Source organism: Schistocerca piceifrons, chromosome 3, assembly GCF_021461385.2.
Source record: "Schistocerca piceifrons isolate TAMUIC-IGC-003096 chromosome 3, iqSchPice1.1, whole genome shotgun sequence".
Taxonomy (NCBI): Eukaryota; Metazoa; Arthropoda; class Insecta; order Orthoptera; family Acrididae; genus Schistocerca; species Schistocerca piceifrons.
In genome coordinates this window covers 229800130-229819038 of record NC_060140.1, presented here as the reverse complement: position 1 = coordinate 229819038, position 18909 = coordinate 229800130, and the positions used below count along the sequence as shown (strand labels likewise).

Here is an 18909-nt window from a genome sequence, read left to right as displayed (position 1 = left end):
CTCGTGACTTCATTGACTTCCGACAGGTGGTAGCGCTGTACGGAGCTGTTAAAATGGTGTCTGTAACGGATGTGCGTTGCAAACAACGGGCAGTGATCGAGTTTCTTTTAGCGGAAAACCAGGGCATCTCAGATATTCATAGGCGCTTGCAGAATGTCTACGGTGATCTGGCAGTGGACAAAAGCACGGTGAGTCGTTGGGCAAAGCGTGTGTCATCATCGCCGCAAGGTCAAGCAAGACTGTCTGATCTCCCGCGTGCGGGCCGGCCGTGCACAGCTGTGACTCCTGCAATGGCGGAGCGTGCGAACACACTCGTTTGAGATGATCGACGGATCACCATCAAACAACTCAGTGCTCAACTTGACATCTCTGTTGGTAGTGCTGTCACAATTGTTCACCAGTTGGGATATTCAAAGGTTTGTTCCCGCTGGGTCCCTCGTTGTCTAACCGAACACCATAGAGAGCAAAGGAGAACCATCTGTGCGGAATTGCTTGCTCGTCATGTGGGTGAGTGTGACAATTTCTTGTCAAAGATTGTTACAGGCGTTGAAACATGGGTTCATCACTTCGAACCTGAAACAAAACGGCAATCAATGGAGTGGCGCCACACCCACTCCCCTACCAAGAAAAAGTTTAAAGCCATGCCCTCAGCCGGTAAAGTCATGGTTACAGTCTTCTGGGACGCTGAAGGGGTTATTCTGTTCGATGTCCTTCCCCATGGTCAAACGATCAACTCTGAAGTGTATTGTGCTACTCTTCAGAAATTGAAGAAATGACTTCAGCGTGTTCGTAGGCACAAAAATCTGAACGAACTTCTCCTTCTTCATGACAACGCAAGACCTCACACAAGTCTTTGCACCCGAGAGGAGCTCACAAAACTTCAGTGGACTGTTCTTCCTCATGCACCCTACAGCCCCGATCTCGTATCGTCGGATTTCCATATGTTTGGCCCAATGAAGGACGCAATCCGTGGGAGGCACTACACGGATGATGAAGAAGTTATTGATGCAGTACGACGTTGGCTCCGGCATCGACCAGTGGAATGTACCGTGCAGGCATACAGGCCCTCATTTCAAGGTGGCGTAAGGCCGTAGCATTGAATGGAGATTACGTTGAAAAATAGTGTTGTGTAGCTAAAAGATGGGGGAGTATTTCAATGCTGAATAAAACAACCCCTGTTTCAGAAAAAAAAGTGTGTTGCACTACTTATTGAACTGCCCTCGTAGAATTTTTACAGGCTACATACACTGTTTTTATTATTGTTATTATTATTATCTTCACTTTCTCAGACATTAAGTCCGGTTAAAAATGGAGTGACGCGGACCTTGATCAAGGGTCACTTACTTTTAACTGTACGGTATGTGTTATATTGCATTTAGGAACTTTCGGGTAATTGAACATGTATCAAAAATTACGGATTTCTGTAGCTGTATATATATGTTTGGATGTAGCTGTATTGCATTGATGTACTGGTGGATATTGTGTGGTATGACTCCTGTAGTTGATAGTATAATTGGTATGATGTCAACTTTATCCTGATGCCACATGTCTTTGACTTCCTCAGCCAGTTGGATGTATTTTTCAATTTTTTCTCCTGTTTTCTTTTGTATATTTGTTGTATTGGGTATGGATATTTCGATTAGTTGTTTTAATTTCTTCTTTTTATTGGTGAGTATGATGTCAGGTATGTTATGTGGCGTTGTTTTATCTGTTATAATGGTTCTGTTCCAGTATAATTTGTATTCATCATTCTCCAGTACGTTTTGTGGTGTATACTTGTATGTAGGAATGTGTTGTTTTAAAAGTTTATGTTGTAAGGCAAGCTGTTGATGTATTATTTTTGCGACATTGTCATGTCTTCTGGGGTATTCTGTATTTGCTAGTATTGTACATCCGCTTGTGATGTGATCTACTGTTTCTATTTGTTGTTTACAAAGTCTGCATTTATCCGTTGTGGTATTGGGATCTTTAATAATATGCTTGCTGTAATACCTGGTGTTTATTGTTTGATCCTGTATTGCAATCATGAATCCTTCTGTCTCACTGTATATATTGCCTTTTCTTAGCCATGTGTGGATGCGTCTTGATCGATGTGTGGCTGTGTTAGATGATACGGGTGCTTGCCATGTAGTGTTTTCATTTTCCAATTTATTTTCTTCATGTCTGTTGATGTTATGTGATCTAAAGTGTTGTAGAAGTGGTTATGAAATTGCAGTGGTGTAGCCGATGTATTTATATGAGTGATTGCCTTATGTATTTTGCTAGTCTCTGCTCGTTCTAGAAAGAATTTTCTTAAATTGTCTACCTGTCCATAATGTAGGTTTTTTATGTCGATAAATCCCCTTCCTCCTTCCTTTCTGCTTAATGTGAATCTTTCTGTTGCTGAATGTATGTGATGTATTCTATATTTGTGGCATTGTGATCGTGTTAGTGTATTGAGTGCTTCTAGGTCTGTGTTACTCCATTTCACTACTCCAAATGAGTAGGTCAATATTGGTATGGCATAGATATTTATAGCTTTTGTCTTGTTTCTTGCTGTCAATTCTGTTTTCAGTATTTTTGTTAGTCTTTGTCTATATTTTTCTTTTAGTTCTTCTTTGATATTTGTATTATCTATTCCTATTTTTTGTCTGTATCCTAGATATTTATAGGCATCCGTTTTTTCCATCGCTTCTATGCAGTCGCTGTGGTTAACCAATATGTAATCTTCTTGTTTAGTATGTTTTCCCTTGACTATGCTATTTTTCTTACATTTGTCTGTTCCAAAAGCCATACTTATATCATTGCTGAATCCTTCTGTTATCTTTAGTAATTGGTTGAGTTGTTGATTTGTTGCTGCCAGTAGTTTTAGATCATCCATGTATAGCAAATGTGTTATTTTGTGTGGGTATGTTCCAGTAATATTGTATCCATAATTTGTATTATTTAGCATGTTGGATAGTGGGTTCAGAGCAAGGCAGAACCAGAAAGGACTTAATGAGTCTCCTTGGTATATTCCACGCTTAATCTGTATTGGCTGTGATGTGATATTATTTGAATTTGTTTGGATATTAAGTGTGGTTTTCCAATTTTTCATTACTATGTTTAGGAACTGTATCAATTTAGGATCTACTTTGTATATTTCCAATATTTGTAGTAACCATGAGTGGGGTACACTATCAAAAGCTTTTTGGTAATCAATGTATGCGTAGTGTAGTGACCTTTGTTTAGTTTTAGCTTGATATGTCACCTCTGCATCTATTATCAGTTGCTCTTTACATCCTCGTGCTCCTTTGCAACAGCCTTTTTGTTCTTCATTTATAATTTTGTTCTGTGTTGTATGTGTCATTAATTTCTGTTTAATGACTGAAGTTAATATTTTGTATATTGTTGGTAGGCATGTTATGGGGCGATATTTAGCTGGGTTCGCTGTGTCTGCTTGATCTATAGGTTTCAGATATGTTATTCCGTGTGTAAGTGTATCAGGGAATGTGTATGGGTCTGCAATGTAACTGTTAAATAATTTAGTTAGATGTGAATGTGTTGAGGTGAACTTCTTTAACCAGAAATTTGCTATTTTGTCATTTCCAGGGGCTTTCCAATTGTGAGTAGAATTAATTGCTTGGGTGACTTCATGTTGCAAAATTATCACTTCAGGCATTTATGGTATCATCTTGTATGTGTCTGTTTCTGCTTGTATCCACCGTGCATGCCTGTTATGTTGTACCGGGTTTGACCATATGTTGCTCCAGAAGTGTTCCATGTCTGTTATGTTTGGTGGATTGTTTATTTTAATGTGTGTGTTATCTATTGTCTGGTAAAATTTCTTTTGGTTTGTGTTGAATGTTTGGTTTTGTTTCCTTCTATTTTCACTTTTTTTGTATCTTCTGAGTCGTTTGGCTAATGCTTGTAATTTCTGCTTCTTTTCGTCTAATTGCTCTGTCGCTTCTTGTTGTGAGATTTTACCTAACCTTTTTCGTTTTTTTTTCCGAGATTTCATTTCTTATAAATTGTGTTAGCTGTCCGATGTCTTTTCTCAGTTTTTCTATTTTGATCTGTAGCCTGTGTTGCCATGCTGGTTTTGTGGGTTTCTTCTGTGTGTTGGTTGGTTCTGATCTCTGCCTAGTGTGTATATTTAGTGTAGTGAGTCCTCCTATATAAACCAGTAGTTGTAACTCTTCCATAGTTGTATTTTCATTTATTTTGTTGTGTATGACTGTGTTGATAGTTTTTATTGTTGTTTCGACTTGTGGGTTATTTGGTGGTCTACGCAAGAATGGTCTAATGTCTGTATTTGTGTCTTTGTATTCTATATATGTTAGCTGAAATTTTTCTTCTATATCTAACATCTGTGTCACTTCGTGTTCTATTTGTGCTTGTTCTGGTGGCTGTCTTAAGATTTCGTTTTCCTCTGATTGTTTAATTGGTGCATGTTGTTCTTTGTTTGTTTGCTCTGGGATGTTTGAGTCCATTACTGTATTTTCTTCTTCTTCTGATCGCACATTATTTTGTTCCAGTATTTGTTGTACTTGATGTTTGATGTTTTCTAATTCTGACTGGGGTATCCTGTTATTTTTTATTATTACAGGGATCTGATCAGCTAATCGTTGTTCTGTTAAAAATTTTAATTCTGGGTATCTGGTAATAAATGTTGTGTATACTTGTGATCTGTATCCAGTTGTGTTGGTTCCTAGGTTTGTTGCTTGGTAATAACAGAACATGAGGTGTCGATTAACTTCATCTGACCATCTCATCCTCTGTCTTTGTTTTCCTTCTAGGGTGGTTGCAGGAAGCATATCCTGCAAAACACCTCTATTTGGATTTAAATCATTTTCCAGTTGGCTAGCAGTGTCGTTACCATTGTGGGCGGGCATAGGGTTCAAGCGTCGTCCCCGACCATGATGGCGCTTGTCCGAGGCTTCTTTAGTTCTGTCCTGAACCAACTAATCACACTAAAAGGGGGGTTAGCCCTATTAGTGGTTTGTTCTTTTCGTCGCCTTTTACGACTGGCAGAACATACCGGAGGCCGATTCTTTTCCCGGGCCTCCACGGGGTTTATTATTATTATTATTATTATTTTTATTATTATTATTATTGTTATTATTTGAGTAGCTGGAAGAAAGGCCCAGAACTAAAATTCTCAGTGCTTAGCAGCTTGAAAGAAATATTCTTCTTCATCAAAACAGAAATGGGTCTGAAGTCGTATGCGTTAGGCAGCAGCTGATGCATTAGTAACATTTGTGTGATTTCACTTTAGGAACATGATGCTCACTCTAAATTGAATACATAGAATGGAAAAAATTTCAGTACCAAGGTTTGCCTCGCAGATGTCCCACACACAAACTAGAAGAAAATCAACTCTTTTATGAGCAGTATGAAACTGAATCCAGAAAATAATTCTGCATGAACAGTAAATGTTTCTTGTTCCAGTGAATTTTATTGATGACTAAGTGGCTATGCTGCAGTGAGCACTATCTCAAACCTCTTTAACACTTGTATACCTTATATTAACCAAACAACTGGACTAGTGTACAAACTCTCGGGGATATAGCTTCACTAGTCAATGAAAGACAACGCCTCAGATATTAAAACTTTTGCATCAGCATTTGCAAAATTTTGAAAACCTTCACTGTGGTCTTCTAAAGTCAAAGTATTAAGTATTGAGAGATAAGAATTTTTGAAATTACTTAAAAACATACAGGCAGCTGTGTACCAATTATCAACAAACTCTGAGTTGATAAGTAGATATTTGACATGAATGACTCGGTATTCAGTTATCATTAAGTCTTTTGTTTCCAGTGTTATTTTGAGTTCTTGAAGTAGCAGTTGCTTTCTTGTGTACAATTCAAAAGCAGCCATGTCGACATCTTTGACCACTTTTCCAATATTTTAACTTCATATCTGCTACCATCCTTGATTTAAGCAACTTGGGAACCATTGTTTTCTGTTTGGATTTGTTGGTCCATAGTTGGTATGAGGTAGCTTGGCAAATTATGAAAACTCCAGACATTCAGTAAATGAATAAAACATCAACACATTTATTTTCAATATGTACAGAATAATAAAATATATATGTAACTGGCAGTCAATGAGAATTCAGTCCAGCAATGTCTCAGAAACGTCTATCATTATATGGACTTTATTACTAATAGTGTTGTGCAAGATTTGCAGTAGTCTCACTGCAGGTCTTCAGAGATTTTAAAAAGATGCACAGACTGATAAATTTGAATGCAGTGAGTGGAAGCGAAGGCAGTGTCCTCGGGTGATGTCTGTAGGGCCATCCATTGGAATACAGGAAGCCTGTCTATAGACTAGCTCACTGCCACCTGCTGGTGGTCCATTCAGATGTGGGCATTGTACTGTGTGCTGCCAATATGGGTGTCATCGGTTCTATTGACACGGTTTACTTAAGTTTCAGAGAAGAAATGTCAAAGAGGTGACCCTCAGTGCTTCCTTGGAAATTTCAGAAGTATCCCAGTTGTTGGAAGGGCACTTGACAACTATACATGGTTTTGCATTGACCATACTAATGTAGACTGGCAGTTAGTAGCAGGGTGTTTTCGTCATAGGATTCTTACTCACGTCTGAAAGTAATGAAGCTTGTCAAAGGTGCTAAGAACAGCAGCTTTCTCCGGGTTGAGAAATTGAGATTGACTAAGACTGTATGCACAAGTGACATATTCTGGAAACAGAGGAATAGGCATAATTCCTTATTTCATTCCCAGGATACCTTATGGAAAATGTGTAGTTGAATTTAGTGTACAGTAGGTACCTGATCACCCAGGTACACAATATAAAACTAAAGATAAAATAATGTATTATTACTCCATCCAGAACCTGTTTCAGTATTGAACAGGTTGATATTGCTCCCTTCAGAAATTCTAAAATGTTGCGTTATTGCAATTGAGCCAGTATTGTTATGTGAAAGTGAGACCTTGAGTACCACAAAGGCAGGTTATGTTGCTCCTGTCTTTGTGTTACAGAGAAGAAATTTGAGGTATCTCTTATTTAGAGTTTGATCATTGTGGCTTGAAAAAGCAGACCTAAGTATATGAAATGTTACAATAAATATGGGAAATTAATGGCAAGAAGATTTTGATAGGCACTATGTGGTTCACACATACAGTTAGCTTGGGCTAAAAGTGTAATTGTGGGTGAGTTCAACAGAACATATTCATTTAGTTGTCCCTTGATGCAATGGGTGTGTCGTTGTGGAAACTTGCTGGTGTAACTGCATGGAAAAATTAAAAGAATGCAGTTACTGTTCAGGAGATAAGCCCTGACACAGATGGGAGAATCTTGGCCCAGTGACCCAAAAACAATGTTTTTATTACTTCATAACCATAACATCTGTCTCTTTGGCTCAGCCAGCCATCGTCTTGGGTGTCAATCACTGCATCTTTAACCGCTCCATAAAAACCCAAATCTCTTTAAGTGTCTAACAACAGTACCATCACAAAGACAGCTCCTACCATGTCCATGTCCCACAGTTTCGCTTTCCTTCTATGGCACACCATTGGTGATGAGCAATTTCTCTCCCTTCCTGCAGAGAGGACACATACAGGCACTAATACCCTTACATGGTTCACAAAAATAGATATTCTGTCTTCTTCTCTCACACTGCTAATGTTCCCAGCACACCAACTTAAAACTGCAAAGGCTGGGGCACCCTCTTCCTTTATGTGAAATAAGAGTATCTTCTGACAAGGTTAATGTAGGTAACTACTATTATTTCTTATAATGCCCAGCATTGATTCAACGTCTTCATTTTTTAATCCAATTTTTAAATTTTATTTTTATATTTTGGGAATGTGTCAAGAGTTCAATACATTTGCTTTAAGCAATATAACACACTTTGTTTCTTGCCCATTTGTGTATACATCATTCATCAAGCTCACAATACTTTAGATTGTCTGTTGGCAGTGATGATGTCATTTTTAAATAAAATCTATAAAAACTGTTTACATCTTCTGGTTAACAGATTGTTATTGGCTGTCATATGCTGTTCTTCCATTTGAAGATTCCAGCTCGATTTGATAACATATCGCCAACATCCTTTCTATATTGTGTGCAAGATAAGCATTTTGTGAATAATAATCATTGAACTTTGCGAATGTTCCTCACCTGAAACAGCACTTCCATGCACCAGATGTTTGGTTCACATATTCCACTGCAAATTGAGCAAGCAAGATGTTTGTTAGGTATTGTAATTTTTTATGCTTGCTGTTTACCTGTTTCAAAATTTAATTATATAAAGACAGAGCTGAAGAGTTAACTTTTTAATAATTTTGTAGCCCTGTTGGTTACAAGACTCCTTTTTTGGATACATACTGCGCAGAAGTTAGTCTGCAGAATGTTGGGATATCATGACGGCTGTCTTGCTATTCGTGTATTTGTTCATAAGTGTCAAACCAGTAGCGCTTCTGCATATTATATATTAGTGTCATTTGTCTTCGTTAAAACTAATTTTCTTTATTAAAAACTTTTTACAACAGCACAATATTTATATGGTTTGTATAATGCCATCAGTTCCAGTAAATAGTCTGTTGCAATAAAAAGTTACTTTATTTTCTAGGCAAGGGGAGGACGGAGGCAATCGTCACGTCGTGGACGTACACCAGTCAGTGCAAAGAAACCCAGACTAGCTGAACCACGAACCAGTGAAGACGAAGACGAGGAGGAGGAAGAGGAAGAACCAGAAGAAGGAGATGAGGAAGATGAAGAGGAAGGAGGAGATGAGGAGGAAGATGAAGAGGAGGAAAGTCAACCAGAGAGTGACGAAGAAAATGATAAAGCTAAAAAGAAGAAAGGCCGTGGAGGAAACACCGCTGTGCGAGGTGGAAGAGGTCGTGGGAAAAAAAATACTACCACAACCATACCACCATGTGCTTTTGCAAAGGACAAGGGAGCTGAAACAGATATTTCCTCTACAACAGGATCAGAAAATGCATTACCAACACCAGTGGAGAAAGAATTCACTGTAAGTATTTGGAGTTTGTGTGGCTGATATGTGAAATATATTTTTTCCCTCATGACCGCATTATATAATTTAGAAATATTAGAATTGCACTTCCTTATATTGCTAATGTTGTAACATGGTGTAAGGGTTGCTTTGTTGGACATTCTAATGCTGTAGTGTGCATGTACACTTTGGCCTTCTTTGCATTAACTGTGTAAAAAGTTATTTTGTTTCTTGTCATGTGTGAGGAACATACATGCCATTAATGCTTTCCTCATTTCGAGTTACGACTGAGAAGATAGTGACTGCGTGTTTCCAATTTTGACATCAGCTCTTTTCATATGGTTGTGTGTTCTTAACATCTGTTGTTATAATTTGAAGTACTTTTCTTCTTGAGTTACTAGCTGTGTCAAGTGGTTCACTCCTTGAAGCTGGATGCAATTGGTTATGAGGATGCAGGATATTTTAGTAATATCAACAATGCAGAGGTTGGCTTATTGGGAAAAATTCCAGCAGTTAAGTTATGTCTTAATTAGTTTGTTTTGTATTTTCTGAACAAATGTTACAGTCTACCAGTATAAACTAGCTGATGACATTTATACAGTATAAATGTATCCAAGGGCTTTTTCCATTTGTAGGTTGTGCATGTATTGATTGTTCTGACACATAGCAAATGCATACATTCTGTGTATTGCTGTTACATGAATCTCACAAGTCAAAGTGCTTGGTTTCCTGTTCTTAATGGAAATATATTGTGCTGTTTGACAAACAATAGCTGAATATAATATGCCTATATACTAAATGTTTGAGTGTTTCACAGTTTACTTATCTCTAGGAGTAAAACTCCCAATACAGCCGACTCATAAAAGTAAATAACAATACAGTGTCTTTGGAGCTACATGCTCTTTTTTTTTTCAGGAAAGGGAAGAGGAAACAGAGGTTGGACATGGAGCCAGTCATTCTGCTACATTTCCTTTCATATTTTCCTCATTCCTCATAGGTGGGGGGTCACTTTTAACTTGAGATCTGAAAGTTTTCTTCCTCACCAGCATAGGAATATTTCCTCTTTCCTTCTTCCCTGGAGAAAGAACATGTTACCATAAGTACAGTCACTTGTTCCAGTGTATTAGCTGTGCTGGAACAGAAACATAAAAAGAGAAACATAAGCTTGTGTGCTATGTTTTTATTTAGCTTTCCATATTGTGGTATGAAAACATGTTATGATGATAGGGTCGGGAAGAAAATGAGGCCAAAAAGTTATTGTGAAGCATATTTGCTTAAGAAACCAGGCCTGTGGCAAAGGGTTTGGTGGTCCTGTCTTTAGTTACATTCCTTATGTCTGTCAGTTTGCACTCATTCTGTGCATGCTTAGGGAATTTAAAATAGCAGTCTTTGGAAAAAGTGGCACTGCTGTTGGTGGTACCCTATTTAGTACATTTAGAGATCTTGTGTATGAAGACTGTGTGATTGTTCTGGTATCATGAATGTATATTTTGTGACCTTTAGAGTCAAACACTAAGGTGTATACCAAGGTGTACAAATGGTTAGATTTTCCTCTTTAAATATGCAAATAAAACAGAAAATTGTTAATTTTGCTCATGAGGTGCTGCAGTTATTACTCTTTAATTTTACATAAGCATCTTGTGGAAATATAACACTGTTTTTTAGACAACTATAACGACAATAATATCAGGTTAGATGGGCAACTGAAATAAGGAGTGCAATGTAGTGCACATAGTTTAGATGACCTAGTGACATTAGTGGTATCATAAAAATGACACCACTTCATTTAAAACTTCTAAACAGCTCAAGTCTTCAGAAACCTTATGATATCATTTTTCCTTGTCTCATCTTGGTATCTTTCATCCATCCACTATGCAGTTGTACATTATACTTGAATCTGCATTATTAGATTCACTCTTCCATTTTTGTTGTGCCCAGAATATGCAGATGACTAGTGATTGAGTGAAAATTTTCTGTATATGTTAACTGAGAGTTAACTGGAAATACCGAATGGTATGGTATCTTTCTCTGTTCTGAAAAATAAGTCATTGCTTATTTTTCATTATGTACCATTTACCAATAGCAAAAATTTTCTTGGTTAGAGAATATATATTGAATGTTCCTACAGTTTTGATTATTTATGCACCATTAATGAAACTCATTTGCTAGCAGAAATTTTAGCTGTGAAATTGTATTGTAGACTGTTGATGGCACATTTTGTTATTTCATTGTTATCCTGTTAAATTAATATGTTACTACTGTATGTGGTCTTGTGCATTTGTTATCTTTTATACAATTTTGTCATTCTTTCTTACACTGGACCCCAAACAATGGCATGTATCAGGAGCTGTAAATTTTTGTCCTAACTATTTTACCTTGGTAAATTTATTTAGCAACTATTCTTCCAGTATTTGACGCATGCAACTTTTGCAGTCTGTACATGGTTTGTTTGAAGTATATACTTAGATCTTATCTTCAATTGTAAACAGTAGTTTGGGACTTCGTACAGTTCATAATACTGATAAAACAAATGTCACCCGTAACTAAACCTCTAGTAGTTTTCAATCATGCAAGCAACAGGCAACACAGGTTTACAGAATCTGAATATTTTGTACAAAGCCCACATGATGTTTATTGCTAGACAAGGAAATTCGTGATTTTTGCAGTCTGGAGCTTTTGTGGTGTTGAAGGCAGACTTCCAGAACCAGAAGGATCCTCCTATATGGAAGATAGATGGAAAAGCCTTGTTGCAGAAATATGTTCCATTTGAACAAGATGGAAAAATAATGTACAGGAATACATCCACTGTAAGTAGATATCATAAATATTTATTTTGTAGATTAAATCAAATGGAGAAATTTAATTTAATGTAAGTTTGTGAATGTTGCAGGATATCTTTTTTTCCCAAAACTAACTCAAGAGATGAAGTAGTAGTGTGTGCCAAATTGGCACTTTTGTGGGATTTACAGGAAATATTTCTTCACTATTCATAGCATACTTCATCTGACCAATCCAAGACTACACAACAAATGTGCTCATACTGAAACTACTTTTGGCTTAAAGTTGATAAGAATGCAGTCACCAGAAATGTAAAATGTAAACCTGAGAGAAAAGTTAAAATAAAAATCCCGAGAAAGCAAGTAATTGAAGTATATTAATTTTTTAGGTAGACGATAAGCATAAACATCAAAGGTTTAATTTCTGTAATGAATATTCAGTCAGCTATAACAGCATGCAGTAATAGAACACAGTGAGATATGAATAATCATAAATGGCAAGGTACTAGATATTGTAATGTATCCTATTAATAGAATGAATGTGTAACAAAATGGACTTTAATCCTCCCGAAAGCTAATTGTTCGGAGATGTGGCACATCAGTGGCCACAGCAGGGACACATTAAAAGACATGGCTAATCAGAATTTATAATGTGAACTTGCATTAAAACTCCTACTTGGCCAAAGGTAGTGCCATTACATGCCAGATTTGGATTTCTTTTAGTCAGGTGCAGAACTGTCATTAGGGACTGGATAAGCTTGGTGATGGTGGACCTTGATAATATGAGGCGTAATGCCACAAATGATTTGCATTCACACAAACAGTAATAAGAACTTTAGATTGGAAGGTTCGACTTGGAAAAAACAAATGCACATACGGTGCGCAGTTGACATGGTACCAAACCAGTCACTTCTCAGTGTAATTAGATAGCTTTATTATAAAGGATTTTTTTATCCATGATTAGTAAAGGATATTAATCCCTTTAGTAGTAAACACAAACATTTTTAAATTAAGTAATCTTTGAAGGTGTACAACTTTGCTTCCACCGTTTTCCCCAACATTTGAGGCTTTAATGAAACAAATTGGTTTCATATGTGTCATTCGAAGCATTTTCCATCGCTGGCCACTACATTCTCCCATCTTTCGGGCAGTGTACAAACCCTGCGTCGAAAAAATTGTTCATCTTTTGAAGCGATCCACAAATCGATCCAATTTGTGACTTCTTCATGAGATCGGAAATGTTAGACAGGCCATGCGCCATTGATCTAAACAGGTGATAGTCAGAGGGAGCAGTGTCTGGAGAATACAGCGGGTGGGGTAAGACTTCCCATTTTTAACATTTCCAAGTAAGTTTTGACCTCTTTTGCAACATGGCCTCGAGTGTTGTCGTGCTGCAGAATCACTTGATCATGCCGCTTGCTGTATTGCGGCAGTTTGTCTTTTAATGCTCTGCTCAAACACGTTAATTGTGTTCAACAATGAGCACCTGTGGTTGTTTCACGTGATTTTAACACCTGATAGTACACGACGCTGAGCTGGTCCCACCAAATGCAGAGCATGATATTGGAGCCCTGAATATTCTGTTTGGCTGTCGACTTTGAAGCACAGCCGGGATATCCCCATGATTTTTTTGCCTTTAGGGTTATTGTAATGGACCCATTTTTTGTCCCTGGTCTCAATGCGATGCTGAAATCCCTTCCGTTTATGCGGTTAAATGACTCTTGGTTTCGGTTCACATGGGACCAAAGTTCCTTCTTTCTTAATCATGCCCATAGCCTTTCTTAGAGTTGAAACCACTCAAGACACATTCTTCCACTAATAGTGTCCTTACCATACGTACTTGAGCATTTGATGAGACTCGGCCGCGGTTTTCTTCACATTGAAACAAAACAGTAATACCTCCCGCAAATGACGAGAATTAGGCTCGTAAACTGACATTTTCAATCAAGAACAACTTTATGGTATAGACACAAATCGACTCATGTTTGAATGAGGTTATGTTGACCGAGGTCCAAGCTAACTGCCTGACATCTGCGATCTGTTTCTTTCAACCGCTACTTAACGTTGTCGTCACCTATTGGCAAACCACAAAGTTGTACACCTTTTACTATACCAAATCACATAAGCAAGAAAAATGGCTTCCTTATGTGAAGACAGATGGAAGACAAAAAGGTAACAAAAAGACTTAACTTCTCATGAAATTAAAGAAGTGATGCTAACAATACACATTACATTTTGATCTGGCATAGGGAGATCATTAGAATATTAACGGAAATGGGGTCTAAGACGAGCAAACAGTGGGACAGAAAGAAAAGTAACAAGGCAAATACATGATTCATTGGAGTGGTATGCAGTTAAATTATTCCATTTTCTGTCACTCTGGTCTGAAGTCTTGGCAAGAACCACACTTGATACACAAGTAGAAAACTGGATTACATGTTTGAGAATTGCTGTCCTACCCTTAGGTTATTAGGTTCTAAATTTCTAACAGGAATTAACATTTGTAGTTAAGTTGATTTAACTTGCATATAAAGAGAGTTGCTAAGAGAGGAATTATTTTAAGTCATGATGAAGTGTAATACTGAATAAACCTCCATTTTTTTTGTAAATTTCTATATCTAGAAGTTATGGGAAGAGATGGTGAAGTATTTACACACAAATCAGCAGTGCAGTTTTAGATCAAGTGTAGTGTGGTGTAAATATTGAGAGAGATTGGGATTTGATCTGTTTGTGGCACAACAATGCTGGATTTGAGTGTAGTACTAGCAGTCTGGTCACACGCAGGTGGACTTTTTTAAAATGCTTATTGTATGCTTCTTTTCAGTATTCTGGTTGGTCTACGGTACTTAAGGATAGATACTATCCTGCCCAAATTGCTTTTAAGATGCAGAACAGAAAGGAAACAGTAGTTGAATTTCTCAGAGACAAGATTAAAGTGTAAGTATTATTAGTCACTCTTTAATTGATTTTTCAGTTTTACCATAGACCATAAGGTGCACAGTTTACTTGTACGATAGGTTCTATACTATCTGGCTGTTGACTATCGGACCTAATTATCACAGTACTTCTCCATGATAGAATGAGGAGTAAATTACTGTACTGCTGAACTTTTCCAAAGCTTTAGTGAGTGAGTGCAGCCTTTCAAAATGTTTTATTTGTATTTTGCACTTCTAGCACATGTGGAGTCACAGTTAAAGTATACAGTGTACTGTTAATATTGAATAAATTACCGAAAACACTCTTCATCAAATAACTCTTACAAGCCCTCTCTCAGTGCTCACAAACAGCAATGGAAGCAGCTCTGTTGGCAACCCTGTGTTCGTTTCCTCAGCTGCATATTAGACATCCAAAGTATGTGCATTGTTAAATTATTGTTTTGTGCAATCTTTTGTTTTTAAAGTAAACTGTCCGAAATGGTTGATAAATGAAAAAACTTGTATTTCTGTGGATCAGGGGCTACATGCCATATTGCGACTGGGATATGGGGTAGCAGCCCAAACTATTGCTTTGGAGCTAGGGGCATAAAAAAGTACTGTAAAGATAGATCAGAAATTCAATAGTAGTAAGCTTCCCAGGCTAATGGAACTGGAGTAAAAGAAAGAAAGATAATGTTGAAAAGTGAGGATAATGAAGTTGACAAAGCTTTATTTTTGTGGCATGAACATTTAAGAGGAAAAGATTTACCTGGTACTGGGCTGATATTGCAGGAAAAAGCTCTGCAATTTCAGCAGCAAATAGATTATCAGAATTCACTGCCAGTGATGAATGGTTGGATCGGTGGAAAACAATTAATGTGGCAGATTACCATTAGTGGAGAGGCTTTATCTGCTGTCAGTCTGTACTGTTGTTTAGACAATTTTTTAAGTTAATTGACGAGGAGGGAATTTCTGGCAAGCAGTTATACAGTTGTGATTCCATTATAATTACAGGATGCTCACTACAAAAACACTTGCTGCAAAAAGGAAGTGGGAACATTTAAATACAAGAAAATTAAAGAATGAGTCACCATATCGGTTCGCAGTAATGCGAGCAACAACCAAAAACTTAGGCTTACATTAATAGAGAAATCATAAAGACCTAGAGCTTTCAAAAACCTGAAAAATCAGGAATCATTGCCCTTATGTTGCTCGCCAAAATAAAGTGGGGATGAATTCAGAAATCTTTAAACGAGGTTTCAAAATGAATTTGTACCAGCTGTGAGAAATACTGGACAGACAACAATGTTGCTTGGAAAGCCCTGCTACTTTTTGATAATACACCTTCGCACCCTGCCAGTGACTAGCTCCCAGATAAAAATATCGAAGCCTTATTTGCATCACCAAATATAAGTGCTCTTTGCAGTCTGTGGACCAGGCCAGCCTTGAATTGCTTAAGAAGCATCAGTGCCATCTGCTCAATTTATTGGTATCATTGATTGATCAAGATGAAGGTGACTGTGTAACTATTCTGAAGAGAATGGTCTTGCTAGAGGTCATAAGCTGATGGCTGAAGAATGGGAAGAGATTCCGTACATATTATTTGTATGGTCTTGGAAAGTTCTTTTAGACCATGAAGGTGCACATTTTAACTTTGAATTTCTGTGTGAATCCAAAGTCAAAGATGGAAATATTATTGATTTGTTGCTCAAAAATCTACTAGGCTCTAAGGATGTCAATGTTAAGATCCTAAAATGGGTGGCAAAAGATGAAGTTGAAGAACTAATTGACAGCAGTATTGTGGAAATGGTGACAGGGAAGTAGCACAAGAAGAGAATGCAAACTTAGATGAGTTGAGAAATTTCATACCACTGAGGCAGCATTGCGGTACATTAGTGAGCAAGAGGAAGCAACACCAGCAGATATAATCTGTTTGCATACGTGGAGAGACATTACAGTACAGAAGAGGACTAAAGGAGGAAGAATGTCGTCTTTTGAAGACTTTGTTTAAAATCTCGAACCTTGTAAGACCTGGGTGTTCACTTGTGTAATCACACATTCATACTTAAAAAACAGATAGTTTCATGTTGCCTGTGATTTTGTGAAGCATGCAGTATGTACATAACAAACACCAGTAACTAGTGTGTTTTATGTAAGCAGTCAAAAATAGTTAATAAAAATGGGTTTTGAATAGTACAGCTGGCGTCGGAAGAGGGAATTTATAGAACTCCGGCTTACCATGCTTTTGTGATAGTCGAGAGTCTGCTGTATTTATTAATTAATGAAAAAGAAGTGAAAATAAGTTGGTGGGTTCTTATTATCTAAGTTTGTCAGTAATTATTTGAGGACATGTCAAACTAAAGATGCAGTGATATAAGTAAGAAAATTAAAATTAGATACCTGTTCTTACAATCTAATGGTTTAACCAACATTTATTTGTACATATTCAAAAATTCTCACAGGAAAGCAATTCCTTGTTAGAAATACATCTAGTTTAGTTTTAAATCTTGGATATGGAGTAATTTTTATTTTCTTTGATATCTTGTATGTAGTATAACACCAGTGTTAATAATTCTCCTCTGAGAGAATGATTATTTGGAATATGTTTGGTGTATATTTGATTTCCTTGTGGTACAAAAATAGTTGTGTATATCATTCTTCTGCAGTAATTTGCCTGTTTGTCTCTAGCAAACAAGATAGTTTTGTAAATGAATAAGTAGTAGTATTCAGAACATGAAGCTCAGTAAAGTGAAATGTACAGGATTTGTCTGCACTGAATAGTATCTGTGCTATCAGCAAAATGTAAAAATGAGGAAAATGTATTGTTACATGTTGCATTCATAATTGTCAGCAGTCTGCACTTTCGCTATTTCTTTTCATATGTACAGCTTTCCCCCTCCCCACAACAGTGCATTAGATTTTCATATCTTAAAAGGCTTGTTTTCTCTTTCACAGGGAAGATAGTGAGTGAAAATCCATGGCAGAATGGACAACGTGTCTTGGTGAATCAGTTACTTTTTTATGTAAAGCATGTAATTTGTGTAGCAAAATTTTGTTCCTTTTTACAAATGAGTTTGAAACACATACCATCTGGTAATTGTTTCATTTGGACAACTGTTGAGGTCTGTGTCAGTGTAGGTTTTGTGACTACAGTTATACCTTTAAAACTCTAATCTTTTCATTGTGACTAAGTGATTGTTAGAATTCAAAGTTTCAGTAGTTTTAAGACATTTTTCAGTAATTTTTCGCATTTTTCCAATGCATGTCATTTTAGAAACTCCATGAAGAAAATGTAAATGTGACATCATCATTATATCAGTAGCCTCTCTTTTAGTACAGTTTTACAAAATTTTACATTATTTTTGGTCTCATCAGTCAGTGGCAATTACGTGAGATGTAATTGACGATTGTAATCAAAGGTTTAAGTTCTTTTGCTTACTATAATACTACTAGTTGTAGAGACTGAGGGTGTATACAGTTGTCTGCAATCAGTGTTCATTTCTTTGTTCAGTTGTGCTATTCTGTATGATTTAACATGTTGATTATATGCACTTATTATTATTCAGACACCGAATTTGACTGAATTTAAAAAGATAGTAATTTAGGTTTGTCTTATGTAATTGATTATTATTCCATAGTTACATTATTGCCAAATGCTATTGTAATAAACTTCTCTTTCTGTAATTTTGTATATTATTTGGCTCTTTTTCTTGGACAAATTAACATACCATTACTGGAATAATGCAACAAATCACTCCAAATGCTTGTATATGAATATTTAAATTCCACATACATAATGATGTTCCTGACATACTGACTCCCATCACTTCCCGTCCCTGTCCGCCACCTCCCCCACCCCCCATCCCTTGCGCGCGCAATCGCACGTGCGTGCAGAGAGAGAAATTGAATAATAATTTTTCAGCCAAAGATGTTTGTACATGATGTGGAAGAATATTGCAAGGACAATAACAAAGGCATATTTTGTAGTATTTTATAGCTTATGTAAAGTTAAATTTCAGTTTCTGCCTGTTTGACTTGAAATATTTCATTGTTTACTTGAAGATTGTCATAAGCTTCACCTCTTTCTTCGTATACTCATTGAAACATTGTGCACTGTACCATCACTGATTGAGAAAATACCGCAGTCTCTTATTAAACAGTGTGCTCGACTTCTGTAATTGAATATGTTCAAATGTATGATCTGCCATCTTTGAGATAGCCTCAAAAAATATCACAACTGGCTAGTTCAGGTGAATGTAATTGCAAGGGAATACTG

The 18909-nt window shown here is 36.8% G+C and overlaps 1 protein-coding gene across 1 annotated transcript in view; it reads left to right on the top strand.

Annotated features, from left to right (window-relative positions):
- LOC124789905 (nucleolin-like) overlaps positions 1–18324 on the top strand; it is a 38936-nt gene extending 20612 nt beyond the window's left edge. Inside the window, exons 3-6 of the mRNA XM_047257423.1 lie at positions 8555–8959; positions 11608–11748; positions 14543–14655; positions 17589–18324. Of these exons, the coding sequence (XP_047113379.1) occupies positions 8555–8959; positions 11608–11748; positions 14543–14655; positions 17589–17604 (675 nt within the window). The 3' untranslated portion in view covers positions 17605–18324. The remainder of the gene's footprint in view (positions 1–8554; positions 8960–11607; positions 11749–14542; positions 14656–17588) is intronic.
- The last annotated feature ends 585 nt before the right edge of the window (positions 18325–18909 follow it).